Here is a 12,214-nt window from a genome sequence, read left to right as displayed (position 1 = left end):
TGAGAGAACTAACTGTCTGTGTACAGGGGTGAGAGAACTAACTAACTGTCTGTGTGCCTGGTGTACAGAGGTGAGAGAACTAACTAACTGTCTGTGTGCCTGGTGTACAGAGGTGAGAGAACCAACTAACTAACTAACTGTCGGTGTGCCTGGTGTACAGAGGTGACAGAACTAACTAACTAACTAACTAACTGTCTGTGTGCCTGGTGTACAGAGGTGAGAGAACTAACTAACTAACTGTCTGTGTGCCTGGTGTACAGAGGTGAGAGAACTAACTGTCTGTGTGTCTGGTGTACAGAGGTGACAGAACTAACTGTCTGTCTGTGTGCCTGGTGTACAGAGGTGAGTTGTGTGTGTTATCCAGCCTGTCTCACCCCCTCCCTCCCCCTCTCAGAGACCCATGATGGGGTACAGGATATGGCGTGTGACACTTTCATCAAGATCGCCCAGAAGTGTCGTCGCCATTTTGTCCAGGTGCAGGTGGGCGAGGTGATGCCTTTCATAGACGAGATCCTCAACAATATCAACACCATCATCTGTGACCTGCAGCCACAGCAGGTACACACACACACACACACAAACACACACACACCTGTGACCTGCAGCCACAGCAGGTACACACACACACACACACACACACACACACACACACACACACACACACACACACACACACACCTGTGACCTGCAGCCACAACAGGTACACACACACACACGCACACACACACACCTGTGACCTGCAGCCACAACAGGTACACGCACACACACACACACACACACACACACACACACACGTGCGACGAGATCCTCAACAACATTAACTCCATCATCATGACCTTTAACCCCAACAGATAGGTCAGCCTCAGGCCCTAGAAATGCGCCGACTAGAGAGGACTATATCTGTCATTCACTCAGCCCAAACTAAAAGGCGTGTATTAGGGCATGTTGAAATGGGTTCAAACACACACCAAGCTGTAGAAATGGATTGAGTAGAGAGGACTCTGTCATGTCTACTGAAAAAGCGCTGGGATTCAGAACATCTAACCAATAAAACCCAGATTGTCTTTCTCTGTTTCTTGTATCTGTGTTCATTATTACTAACGCTGACAAAAGTTACAAACCTTGACCATCCCTCCGTGCTGATGTTATGTTGGTGTGTACGTTCCAAGCTGTAGAAACACACTGACTAGACAGAATCTAGTATTTGTGTATCTATCTCTGTACTGAGAATAATCACGCTGACTCAGAGCAGAATCTAGTATCTGTGTATCTATCTCTGTCTACTGAGAAGCATCATGCTGACTCAGAGCAGAATCTAGTATCTGTGTATCTATCTCTGTCTACTGAGAGGCATCACGCTGACTCAGAGCAGAATCTAGTATCTGTGTATCTACCTCTGTCTACTGAGAGGCATCACGCTGACTCAGAGCAGAATCTAGTATTTATGTATCTACCTCTGTCTACTGAGAGGCATCACGCTGACTCAGAGCAGAATCTAGTATTTATGTATCTATCTCTGTCTACTGAGAAGCATCACGCTGACTCAGAGCAGAATCTAGTATCTGTGTATCTATCTTTGTCTACTGAGAAGCATCACGCTGACTCAGAGCAGAATCTAGTATCTGTGTATCTATCTCTGTCTACTGAGAAGCATCATGCTGACTCAGAGCAGAATCTAGTATCTGTGTATCTATATGTTCTGGGTGTCCTGTGTGTGTTGTGCAGGTCCATACGTTCTACGAGGCCGTGGGGTACATGATCGGAGCCCAGACAGACCAGGCAGTACAAGAGCATATCATAGAGAAATACATGTTACTGCCTAACCAGGTGTGGGACAGCATCATTCAACAGGCCACCAAGGTACGTCACTCCTGTAATAATGAATCTAGTCACTCCTGTAGTAATGAATCTAGTCACTCCTGTGGTAATGAATCTAGTCACTCCTGTGGTAATGAATCTAGTCACTCCTGTGGTAATGAATCTAGTCACTCCTGTAATAATGAATCTAGTCACTCCTGTGGTAATGAATCTAGTCACTTCTGTAGTAATGAATCTAGACACTCCTGTAGTAATGAATCTAGTCACTCCTGTAGTAATGAATCTAGTCACTCCTGTAGTAATGAATCTAGTCACTCCTGTAGTAATGAATCTAGTCACTCCTGTGGTAATGAATCTAGTCACTCCTGTGGTAATGAATCTAGTCACGCCTGTAGTAATGAATATAGTCACTCCTGTGGTAATGAATCTAGTCACTCCTGTGGTAATGAATCTAGTCACTCCTGTAATAATGAATCTAGTCACTCCTGTGGTAATGAATCTAGTCACTCCTGTGGTAATGAATCTAGTCACGCCTGTAGTAATGAATCTAGACACTCCTGTAGTAATGAATCTAGTCACTCCTGTGGTAATGAATCTAGTCACTCCTGTGGTAATGAATCTAGTCACTCCTGTGGTAATGAATCTAGTCACGCCTGTGGTAATGAATCTAGACACTCCTGTAGTAATGAATCTAGTCACTCCTGTAGTAATGAATCTAGTCACTCCTGTAGTAATGAATCTAGTCACTCCTGTAGTAATGAATCTAGTCACGCCTGTAGTAATGAATATAGTCACGCCTGTAATAATGAATATAGTCACTCCTGTAGTAATGAATCTAGTCACTCCTGTCGTAATGAATCTAGTCACTCCTGTCGTAATGAATCTAGTCACTCCTGTCGTAATGAATCTAGTCACTCCTGTCGTAATGAATCTAGTCACTCCTCTAGTAATGAATCTAGTCACTCCTCTAGTAATGAATCTAGTCACTCCTGTCGTAATGAATCTAGTCACTCCTGTCGTAATGAATCTAGTCACTCCTGTAGTAATGAATCTAGTCACTCCTGTCGTAATGAATCTAGTCACTCCTGTCGTAATGAATCTAGTCACTCTGTGATCATTCATTTCACACTTCTTTCATATGTTGTACATGTTTTGTAAATAAGCTCAAATCCCCCCAGTGAGAATGTGACTGGATAGGACAGTGAGTAAGACAGGGTGGAGGGAGAGTTGTCCTGAAGAGCAGTGTGTCTGATTGAAACCCATGTCAGGACTGCTATGTACATGTGTTCAGCTGCTGGAGAACATCAGGTCACAGAAATACCTGTAGTAGTTACCCCTTTCCTGTAGTCAGACCTGTAGTAGTACCCCTTTCCTGTAGTCAGACCTGTAGTAGTACCCCTTTCCTATAGTCAGACCTGTAGTAGTACCCCTTTCCTGTAGTCAGACCTGTAGTAGTTACCCCTTTCCTATAGTCAGACCTGTAGTAGTACCCCTTTCCTGTAGTCAGACCTGTAGTAGTACCCCTTTCCTATAGTCAGACCTCTAGTAGTACCCCTTTCCTATAGTCAGACCTGTAGTAGCTACCCCTTTCCTGTAGTCAGACCTGTAGTAGTACCCCTTTCCTATAGTCAGACCTGTAGTAGTACCCCTTTCCTATAGTCAGACCTGTAGTAGTTACCCCTTTCCTGTAGTCAGACCTGTAGTAGTACCCCTTTCCTGTAGTCAGACCTGTAGTAGTACCCCTTTCCTATAGTCAGACCTGTAGTAGCTACCCCTTTCCTGTAGTCAGACCTGTAGTAGTACCCCTTTCCTATAGTCAGACCTGTAGTAGCTACCCCTTTCCTGTAGTCAAAGACCTCTAGTAGTACCCCTTTCCTGTAGTCAGACCTGTAGTAGCTACCCCTTTCCTGTAGTCAGACCTGTAGTAGCTACCCCTTTCCTGTAGTCAGACCTGTAGTAGCTACCCCTTTCCTGTAGTCAGACCTGTAGTAGTACACCTTTCCTGTAGTCAGACCTGTAGTAGCTACCCCTTTCCTGTAGTCAGACCTGTAGTAGTACCCCTTTCCTATAGTCAGACCTGTAGTAGCTACCCCTTTCCTATAGTCAGACCTGTAGTAGTACCCCTTTCCTATAGTCAGACCTGTAGTAGTACCCCTTTCCTGTAGTCAGACCTGTAGTAGTACCCCTTTCCTGTAGTCAGACCTGTAGTAGTTACCCCTTTCCTGTAGTCAGACCTGTAGTAGTACCCCTTTCCTATAGTCAGACCTGTAGTAGTACCCCTTTCCTGTAGTCAGACCTGTAGTAGTACACCTTTCCTGTAGTCAGACCTGTAGTAGTACCCCTTTCCTGTAGTCAGACCTGTAGTAGTTACCCCTTTCCTATAGTCAGACCTGTAGTAGTACCCCTTTCCTGTAGTCAGACCTGTAGTAGTACACCTTTCCTGTAGTCAGACCTGTAGTAGTACCCCTTTCCTGTAGTCAGACCTGTAGTAGTTACCCCTTTCCTATAGTCAGACCTGTAGTAGCTACCCCTTTCCTATAGTCAGACCTGTAGTAGCTACCCCTTTCCTGTAGTCAGACCTGTAGTAGTACCCCTTTCCTGTAGTCAGACCTGTAGTAGTACACCTTTCCTGTAGTCAGACCTGTAGTAGTACCCCTTTCCTGTAGTCAGACCTGTAGTAGTTACCCCTTTCCTATAGTCAGACCTGTAGTAGCTACCCCTTTCCTATAGTCAGACCTGTAGTAGCTACCCCTTTCCTGTAGTCAGAGACCTCTAGTAGTACCCCTTTCCTGTAGTCAGACCTGTAGTAGTACCCCTTTCCTATAGTCAGACCTGTAGTAGCTACCCCTTTCCTATAGTCAGACCTGTAGTAGCTACCCCTTTCCTGTAGTCAGACCTGTAGTAGTACCCCTTTCCTGTAGTCAAAGACCTGTAGTAGTACCCCTTTCCTGTAGTCAAAGACCTCTAGTAGTACCCCTTTCCTGTAGTCAGACCTGTAGTAGTACCCCTTTCCTGTAGTCAGACCTGTAGTAGTACACCTTTCCTGTAGTCAGACCTGTAGTAGCTACCCCTTTCCTATAGTCAGACCTGTAGTAGCTACCCCTTTCCTGTAGTCAGACCTGTAGTAGTACCCCTTTCCTATAGTCAGACCTGTAGTAGTACCCCTTTCCTGTAGTCAAAGACCTGTAGTAGTACCCCTTTCCTGTAGTCAGACCTGTAGTAGCTACCCCTTTCCTGTAGTCAGACCTGTAGTAGCTACCCCTTTCCTGTAGTCAGACCTGTAGTAGCTACCCCTTTCCTGTAGTCAGACCTGTAGTAGCTACCCCTTTCCTATAGTCAGACCTGTAGTAGCTACCCCTTTCCTATAGTCAGACCTGTAGTAGCTACCCCTTTCCTGTAGTCAGACCTGTAGTAGCTACCCCTTTCCTGTAGTCAGACCTGTAGTAGTACCCCTTTCCTGTAGTCAGACCTGTAGTAGCTACCCCTTTCCTGTAGTCAGACCTGTAGTAGTACCCCTTTCCTGTAGTCAGACCTGTAGTAGCTACCCCTTTCCTGTAGTCAGACCTGTAGTAGTACCCCTTTCCTATAGTCAGACCTGTAGTAGTACCCCTTTCCTGTAGTCAGACCTCTAGTAGTACCCCTTTCCTATAGTCAGACCTGTAGTAGTACCCCTTTCCTGTAGTCAGACCTGTAGTAGTACCCCTTTCCTGTAGTCAGACCTCTAGTAGTACCCCTTTCCTATAGTCAGACCTGTAGTAGTACCCCTTTCCTGTAGTCAGACCTGTAGTAGTTACCCCTTTCCTATAGTCAGACCTGTAGTAGTACCCCTTTCCTGTAGTCAGACCTGTAGTAGTACCCCTTTCCTATAGTCAGACCTGTAGTAGTACCCCTTTCCTATAGTCAGACCTGTAGTAGTACCCCTTTCCTATAGTCAGACCTGTAGTAGCTACCCCTTTCCTATAGTCAGACCTGTAGTAGTACCCCTTTCCTGTAGTCAGACCTGTAGTAGTACCCCTTTCCTATAGTCAGACCTGTAGTAGTACCCCTTTCCTGTAGTCAGACCTGTAGTAGTACCCCTTTCCTGTAGTCAGACCTGTAGTAGCTACCCCTTTCCTGTAGTCAGACCTGTAGTAGTACCCCTTTCCTGTAGTCAACGACCTGTAGTAGTACACCTTTCCTATAGTCAGACCTGTAGTAGTACCCCTTTCCTGCAGTCAAAAATCTGTAGTAGTACCCCTTTCCTGTGGTCAAAGACCTCTAGTAGTACCCCTTTCCTGTAGTCAAAGACCTCTAGTAGCTACCCCTTTCCTGTAGTCAGACCTCTAGTAGTACCCCTTTCCTGCAGTCAAAAATCTGTAGTAGTACCCCTTTCCTGTGGTCAAAGACCTCTAGTAGTACCCCTTTCCTGTAGTCAAAGACCTCTAGTAGTACCCCTTTCCTGTAGTCAAAGACCTCTAGTAGTACCCCTTTCCTGTAGTCAAAGACCTCTAGTAGTACCCCTTTCCTGTAGTCAAAGACCTCTAGTAGTACCCCTTTCCTGTAGTCAAAGACCTCTAGTAGTACCCCTTTCTGGTAGTCAAAACCCTGTAGTAGCTACCCCTTTCCTGTAGTCAAAGACCTCTAGTAGTACCCCTTTCCTGCAGTCAAAGACTGGCTACCCCTCAGAGCCTGGTTCCTCTCTAGGTTTCTTCCTAGGTTCCTGCTTTCCAGGGAGTTTATCCTAGACACCGTGCTTCTACATCTGCATTGCTTGCTGTTTGTGGTTTTCGGCTGTGTTTCTGTACAGCACTTAGTGACATCTGCTGATGTAAAAAAGGGCTTTATAAATGACATGTGATTGGTTGACTCCCCTCTGTTAGAACGTGGACATTCTGAAGGACCCAGAGACGGTGAAGCAGCTCGGCAGCATCCTGAAGACCAACGTCCGGGCCTGTAAGGCCGTGGGACACCCCTTCGTTATCCAGTTAGGACGCATTTATCTGGACATGCTCAACGTCTACAAGTGCCTCAGCGAAAACATCTCCGCAGCCATCCAGACCAACGGTCAGTGGGGGGATGGGGTGGGCTGGGCTGGGGGCTGTGTGTGTGTCCTCTCCTCATGCGTCTATTCTCTTGGCGGTGTGTCCTCTCCTCAAGCGTCTGTTCTCTTGGCGGTGTGTCCTCTCCTCATGCGTCTATTCTCTTGGCGGTGTGTCCTCTCCTCAAGCGTCTATTCTCTTTGCGGTGTGTCCTCTCCTCAAGCGTCTATTCTCTTGGCGGTGTGTCCTCTCCTCATGCGTCTATTCTCTTGGCGGTGTGTCCTCTCCTCAAGCGTCTATTCTCTTTGCGGTGTGTCCTCTCCTCAAGCGTCTATTCTCTTGGCGGTGTGTCCTCTCCTCATGCGTCTATTCTCTTGGCGGTGTGTCCTCTCCTCAAGCGTCTATTCTCTTTGCGGTGTGTCCTCTCCTCAAGCGTCTATTCTCTTGGCGGTGTGTCCTCTCCTCAAGCGTCTATTCTCTTGGCGGTGTGTCCTCTCCTCAAGCGTCTATTCTCTTGGCGGTGTGTCCTCTCCTCAAGCGTCTATTCTCTTTGCGGTGTGTCCTCTCCTCAAGCGTCTATTCTCTTGGCGGTGTGTCCTCTCCTCAAGCGTCTATTCTCTTGGCGGTGTGTCCTCTCCTCAAGCGTCTGTTCTCTTTGCGGTGTGTCCTCTCCTCATGCGTCTATTCTCTTTGCGGTGTGTCCTCTCCTCATGCGTCTCTTCTCTTGGCGGTGTGTCCTCTCCTCATGCGTCTATTCTCTTGGCGGTGTGTCCTCTCCTCATGCGTCTATTCTCTTGGCGGTGTGTCCTCTCCTCATGCGTCTATTCTCTTGGCGGTGTGTCCTCTCCTCAAGCGTCTGTTCTCTTTGCGGTGTGTCCTCTCCTCATGCGTCTATTCTCTTGGCGGTGTGTCCTCTCCTCATGCGTCTATTCTCTTGGCGGTGTGCCCTCTCCTCATGCGTCTATTCTCTTGGCGGTGTGTCCTCTCCTCATGCGTCTATTCTCTTGGCGGTGTGTCCTCTCCTCATGCGTCTATTCTCTTGGCGCTGTGCGTTTCAGGAGAGATGGTGACCAAACAGCCCCTGATCAGAAGTATGAGGACGGTGAAAAGAGAGACGCTCAAACTCATCTCCGGCTGGGTCAGCAGATCCAGCGATCCACAGATGGTGAGATACAGATATATATACACATCTGACAGGAATATATTGGTACTGTATGTATCAGGATATATTGTTTCTACATACAGTTGAAGTCAGAAGTTTACACACACTTAGGTTGGAGTCCTTTTTTTCAACCATTCCACAAATTTCTTGTTAATTAACAAACTATAGTTATGGCAAGTCGGTTAGGACATCTACTTTGTGCATGACACAAGTTATTTTTCCAACAATTGTTTACAGACAGATTATTTAACTTATAATTCACTGTATCACAATTCCAGTGGGTCAGAAGTTTACATACACCAAGTTGACTGTCCCTTTAACCTTTTTTGGGATAGGGGGCAGTATTTTCACTTTTGGATGAATAGCGTGCCCAGAGTGAACTGCCTCCTACTATGTCCCAGATGCTAATATATGCATATTATTATTAGTATTGGATAGAAAACACTCTAAAGTTTCTAAAACTGTTTGAATGATGTCTGTGAGTATAACAGAACTCATATGGCAGGCGAAAACCTGAGAAAAATCCAACCAGGAAGTTGGACATCTGAGGTTTGTAGTTTTTCAAAGCTTGGCATACCGAATACATATTGAGATATGGATAAAGTTGCACTTCCTACGGCTTCCACTAGATGTCAACCGTCTTTAGAAACTTGAATGAGGATTCTACTATAAAGGAGGGGCTCATGAGACCTCTTTGAGTCAGTGGTCTGGCAGAGTGCCTTGGTCTCATGACGTGCGCTCCCGACAGAGTTACTTCTCGTTCCAGTGTTTTTTCTGAAGACAAAGGAATTCTCCGGTTGGAACATTATTGATGTTTTATGTTAAAAAAACATCCTAATGACATCGTTTGACATGTTTCTAAAAGACTGTAACGGAACATTAAGTTTTTTTTTGGGACGAAATGCTCGTACCTCATGAAGATGGATTACTGGACTGAACACACTAACAACAAGTGGCTAAATTATGGACTTTATGGAACAAATCAGTCATTTATTGTCCAACTGGAATTCCTGGGAGTGCCTTCTGATGAAGATCATCAAAGGTAAGTTAATATTTATGGTGTTGTTTCGAACTTGGTTGACTCCAAAATGGCGGATATTCCTCTGGCTGTTTTGGATTCTGAGCGCCATTCTCAGATTATTATGGAAGGTTTGATTTTTAAATGTGTAGATCTCCACAAGTCTGGTTCATCCTTGGGAACAATTTCCAAATGCCTGAATGTACCATGTTCATCTGTACAAACAATAGTACGCAAGTATAAACACCATGGGACCACGCAGCCGTCATACCGCTCAGGAAGGAGACGGATTCTGTCTTCTAGAGATGAACGTACTTTGGTGCGAAAAGTGCAAATCAATCCAAGAACAACAGCAAAGGACCGTGTGAAGATGCTGGAGGAAACAGGTATCTATATCCACAGTAATACGAGTCCTATATCGACATAACCTGAAAGGCCACTCAGCAAGGAAGAAGCAAGGAAGGTGCTTTGCTGCAGGAGGGGCTGGTGCACTTCACAAAATAGATGGCATCATGAGGGAGGAAAATGATGTGGATATATTAAAGCAACATCTCAAGACATCAGTCAGGAAGTTAAAGCTTGGTCTTCCAAATGGCAAATGGGTCTTCCAAATGGACAATGACCCCAAGCATACTTCCAAAGTTGTTGCAAAATGGAAAAAAGACAAGAAAGTCAAGGTGTTGGAGTGGCCATCACAAAGCCCTTACCTCAATCCTATAGAAAATGTGTGGCAGAACTGAAAAGGCGTGTGTCCGAGCAAGGAGGCCTACAAACCTGACTCAGTTACACCAGCTCTGTCAGGAGGAATGGGCATAAATTCACCCAACTTATTGTGGGAAGCTTGTGGAAGGCTACACAAACCTCTGACCCAAGTTAAACAATTTTTAGGCAATGCTACCAAATACTTAATCGAGTGTATGTAAACTTCTGACCCACTGGGAATGTGATGAAAAAAAATAAAAGCTGAAATAAATCATTCTCTCTACTATTATTCTGACATTTCACATTCTTAAAATAGTGGTGATCCTACTTGACCTAAAACAGGAAATTCTGACGAGGATTAAATGTCAGGAATTGTGAAAAACTGAGTTGAAATGTATTTGGCCAAGGTGTATGTAAACATCTGACTTAAACTGTATATACCAGTATATATTGTTACTACATATATCAGGATATATTGTTACTACGTGTATCAGGATATATTGGTACTACGTGTATCAGGATATATTGGTACTACGTGTATCAGGATATATTGGTACTACATGATATATTGTTACTACATGTATCAGGATATATTGGTACCACATATATCAGGATATATTGGTACCACATACATCAGGATATATTGGTACTACATGATATATTGGTACTACATGATATATTGGTACTACGTGTATCAGGATATATTGGTACTACGTGTATCAGGATATATTGGTACTACGTGATATATTGGTACTACGTGTATCAGGATATATTGGTACTACGTGATATATTGGTACTACATGTATCAAGATATTGGTACTATGTGTATCAGGATATATTGGTACTACGTGTATCAGGATATATTGGTACTACATGATATATTGGTACTACATGTATCAAGATATTGGTACTATGTGTATCAGGATATATTGGTACTACGTGTATCAGGATATATTGGTACTACGTGTATCAGGATATATTGGTACTACATGATATATTGTTACTACATGTATCAAGATATTGGTACTATGTGTATCAGGATATATTGGTACTACATATATCAGGATATATTGGTACCATATGCATCCCAATGAAAGACAGAGGAGGTGTTTCAATGAAAAACTACATGACAGAAAAGAGGTCTCCACCCAAGACTGTCCAACCTGACTGTTTAAAGCAGTACGTGTAAGTCCTGTGTGTACTCGAGGAATGGATTGGGAAACTCTCCCCTTAAGAGTTTGAAAGACAACCGTGTTGGTCACTTAGTCCTTAGTAACACACACACACTCACACACTGACCTCAGTCCTGTCCAACAATAACCTGGTGAGAACACAACAACAACATTCCTCCCTTTGCCGCATTGATCTGTCCGTTGATCCCGTCCGGTGTTCCTTCCTTCCAGGTGGGGGAGAACTTTGTTCCGCCGCTGCTCGACGCCGTTCTCATCGACTACCAGCGCAACGTCCCCGCCGCCCGGGAGCCCGAAGTCCTCAGCACCATGGCAACCATCGTCAACAAGCTGGGCGGACACATCACCGGGGAGATCCCGCAGATCTTCGATGCCGTGTTCGAATGCACGCTCAACATGATCAATAAAGTAGGTATCAGCATTATTAATAGTGGGTATTGTTCTAAACTTTCATCTTTTATAGTTTATCAAATGTACTCTTAACATGTTGATGTCAGTATGGCTGTAAATCCTGGACATAGTAGGCACAATTTGTCAAAAGTACAAACCAAACTACCAAAACATCCAATGTTGTGATTTATAAATAAATGATCTGGGTTCCTGAAAGGATTGATCTCAATAATATATAAACAACTTTTGGAAAGCTCATATTCTGAACTAGACATTAAAAGAGTAAATTCTACAGATCTAATTGAATCTGAACAACGCTTTAACTGGAACAGAATATGGACAAATCTGACCTTGGCATCCCATAATCTGAGGGTGTAGGAAGCATGGTTTCTGGGGGGGGGGGGGTTTATCTTGTATGCATTGATTTGATTGTTTTTGTACCTGTAACCACCCTCTGAAGAAAGAAAAATGACAACAAAATAAGTTGAGTTAAAGAGGTAGTTCACGAAGACCCCCATTTCCATACTGACTGTAGGGGGTCTCTCTCCATGGAGTGTTCTATTTTCATACTGACTGTATGGGGGTCTCTCTCCATGGAGTGTTCCATTTCCATACTGACTGTAGGGGGTCTCTCTCCATGGAGTGTTCTATTTTCATACTGACTGTATGGGGGTCTCTCTCCATGGAGTGTTCCATTTCCATACTGACTGTAGGGGGTTTCTCTCCATGGAGTGTTCCATTTCCATACTGACTGTAGGGGGTCTCTCTCCATGGAGTGTTCCATGTCCATACTGACTGTAGGGGGTCTGTCTCCATGGAGTGTTCCATTTCCATACTGACTGTAGGGGGTCACTCTCCATGGAGTGTTCCATGTCCATACTGACTGTAGGGGGTCACTCTCCATGGAGTGTTCCAT

General features: G+C 44.7%; 1 protein-coding gene across 1 annotated transcript in view; it reads left to right on the top strand.

The window, feature by feature from the left end:
- LOC135537164 (exportin-1) overlaps nt 1-12,214 on the top strand; it is a 48,660-nt gene that overhangs the window by 20,619 nt on the left and 15,827 nt on the right. Inside the window, exons 12-16 of the mRNA XM_064963373.1 lie at nt 395-558; nt 1,726-1,860; nt 6,678-6,861; nt 7,895-8,001; nt 11,122-11,316. Coding sequence (XP_064819445.1) covers nt 395-558; nt 1,726-1,860; nt 6,678-6,861; nt 7,895-8,001; nt 11,122-11,316 — 785 coding nt within the window. The remainder of the gene's footprint in view (nt 1-394; nt 559-1,725; nt 1,861-6,677; nt 6,862-7,894; nt 8,002-11,121; nt 11,317-12,214) is intronic.

This window comes from Oncorhynchus masou, unplaced genomic scaffold (assembly GCF_036934945.1).
Source record: "Oncorhynchus masou masou isolate Uvic2021 unplaced genomic scaffold, UVic_Omas_1.1 unplaced_scaffold_714, whole genome shotgun sequence".
Taxonomy (NCBI): domain Eukaryota; kingdom Metazoa; phylum Chordata; class Actinopteri; order Salmoniformes; family Salmonidae; genus Oncorhynchus; species Oncorhynchus masou.
This window is presented reverse-complemented; position numbering and strand designations above follow the sequence as displayed.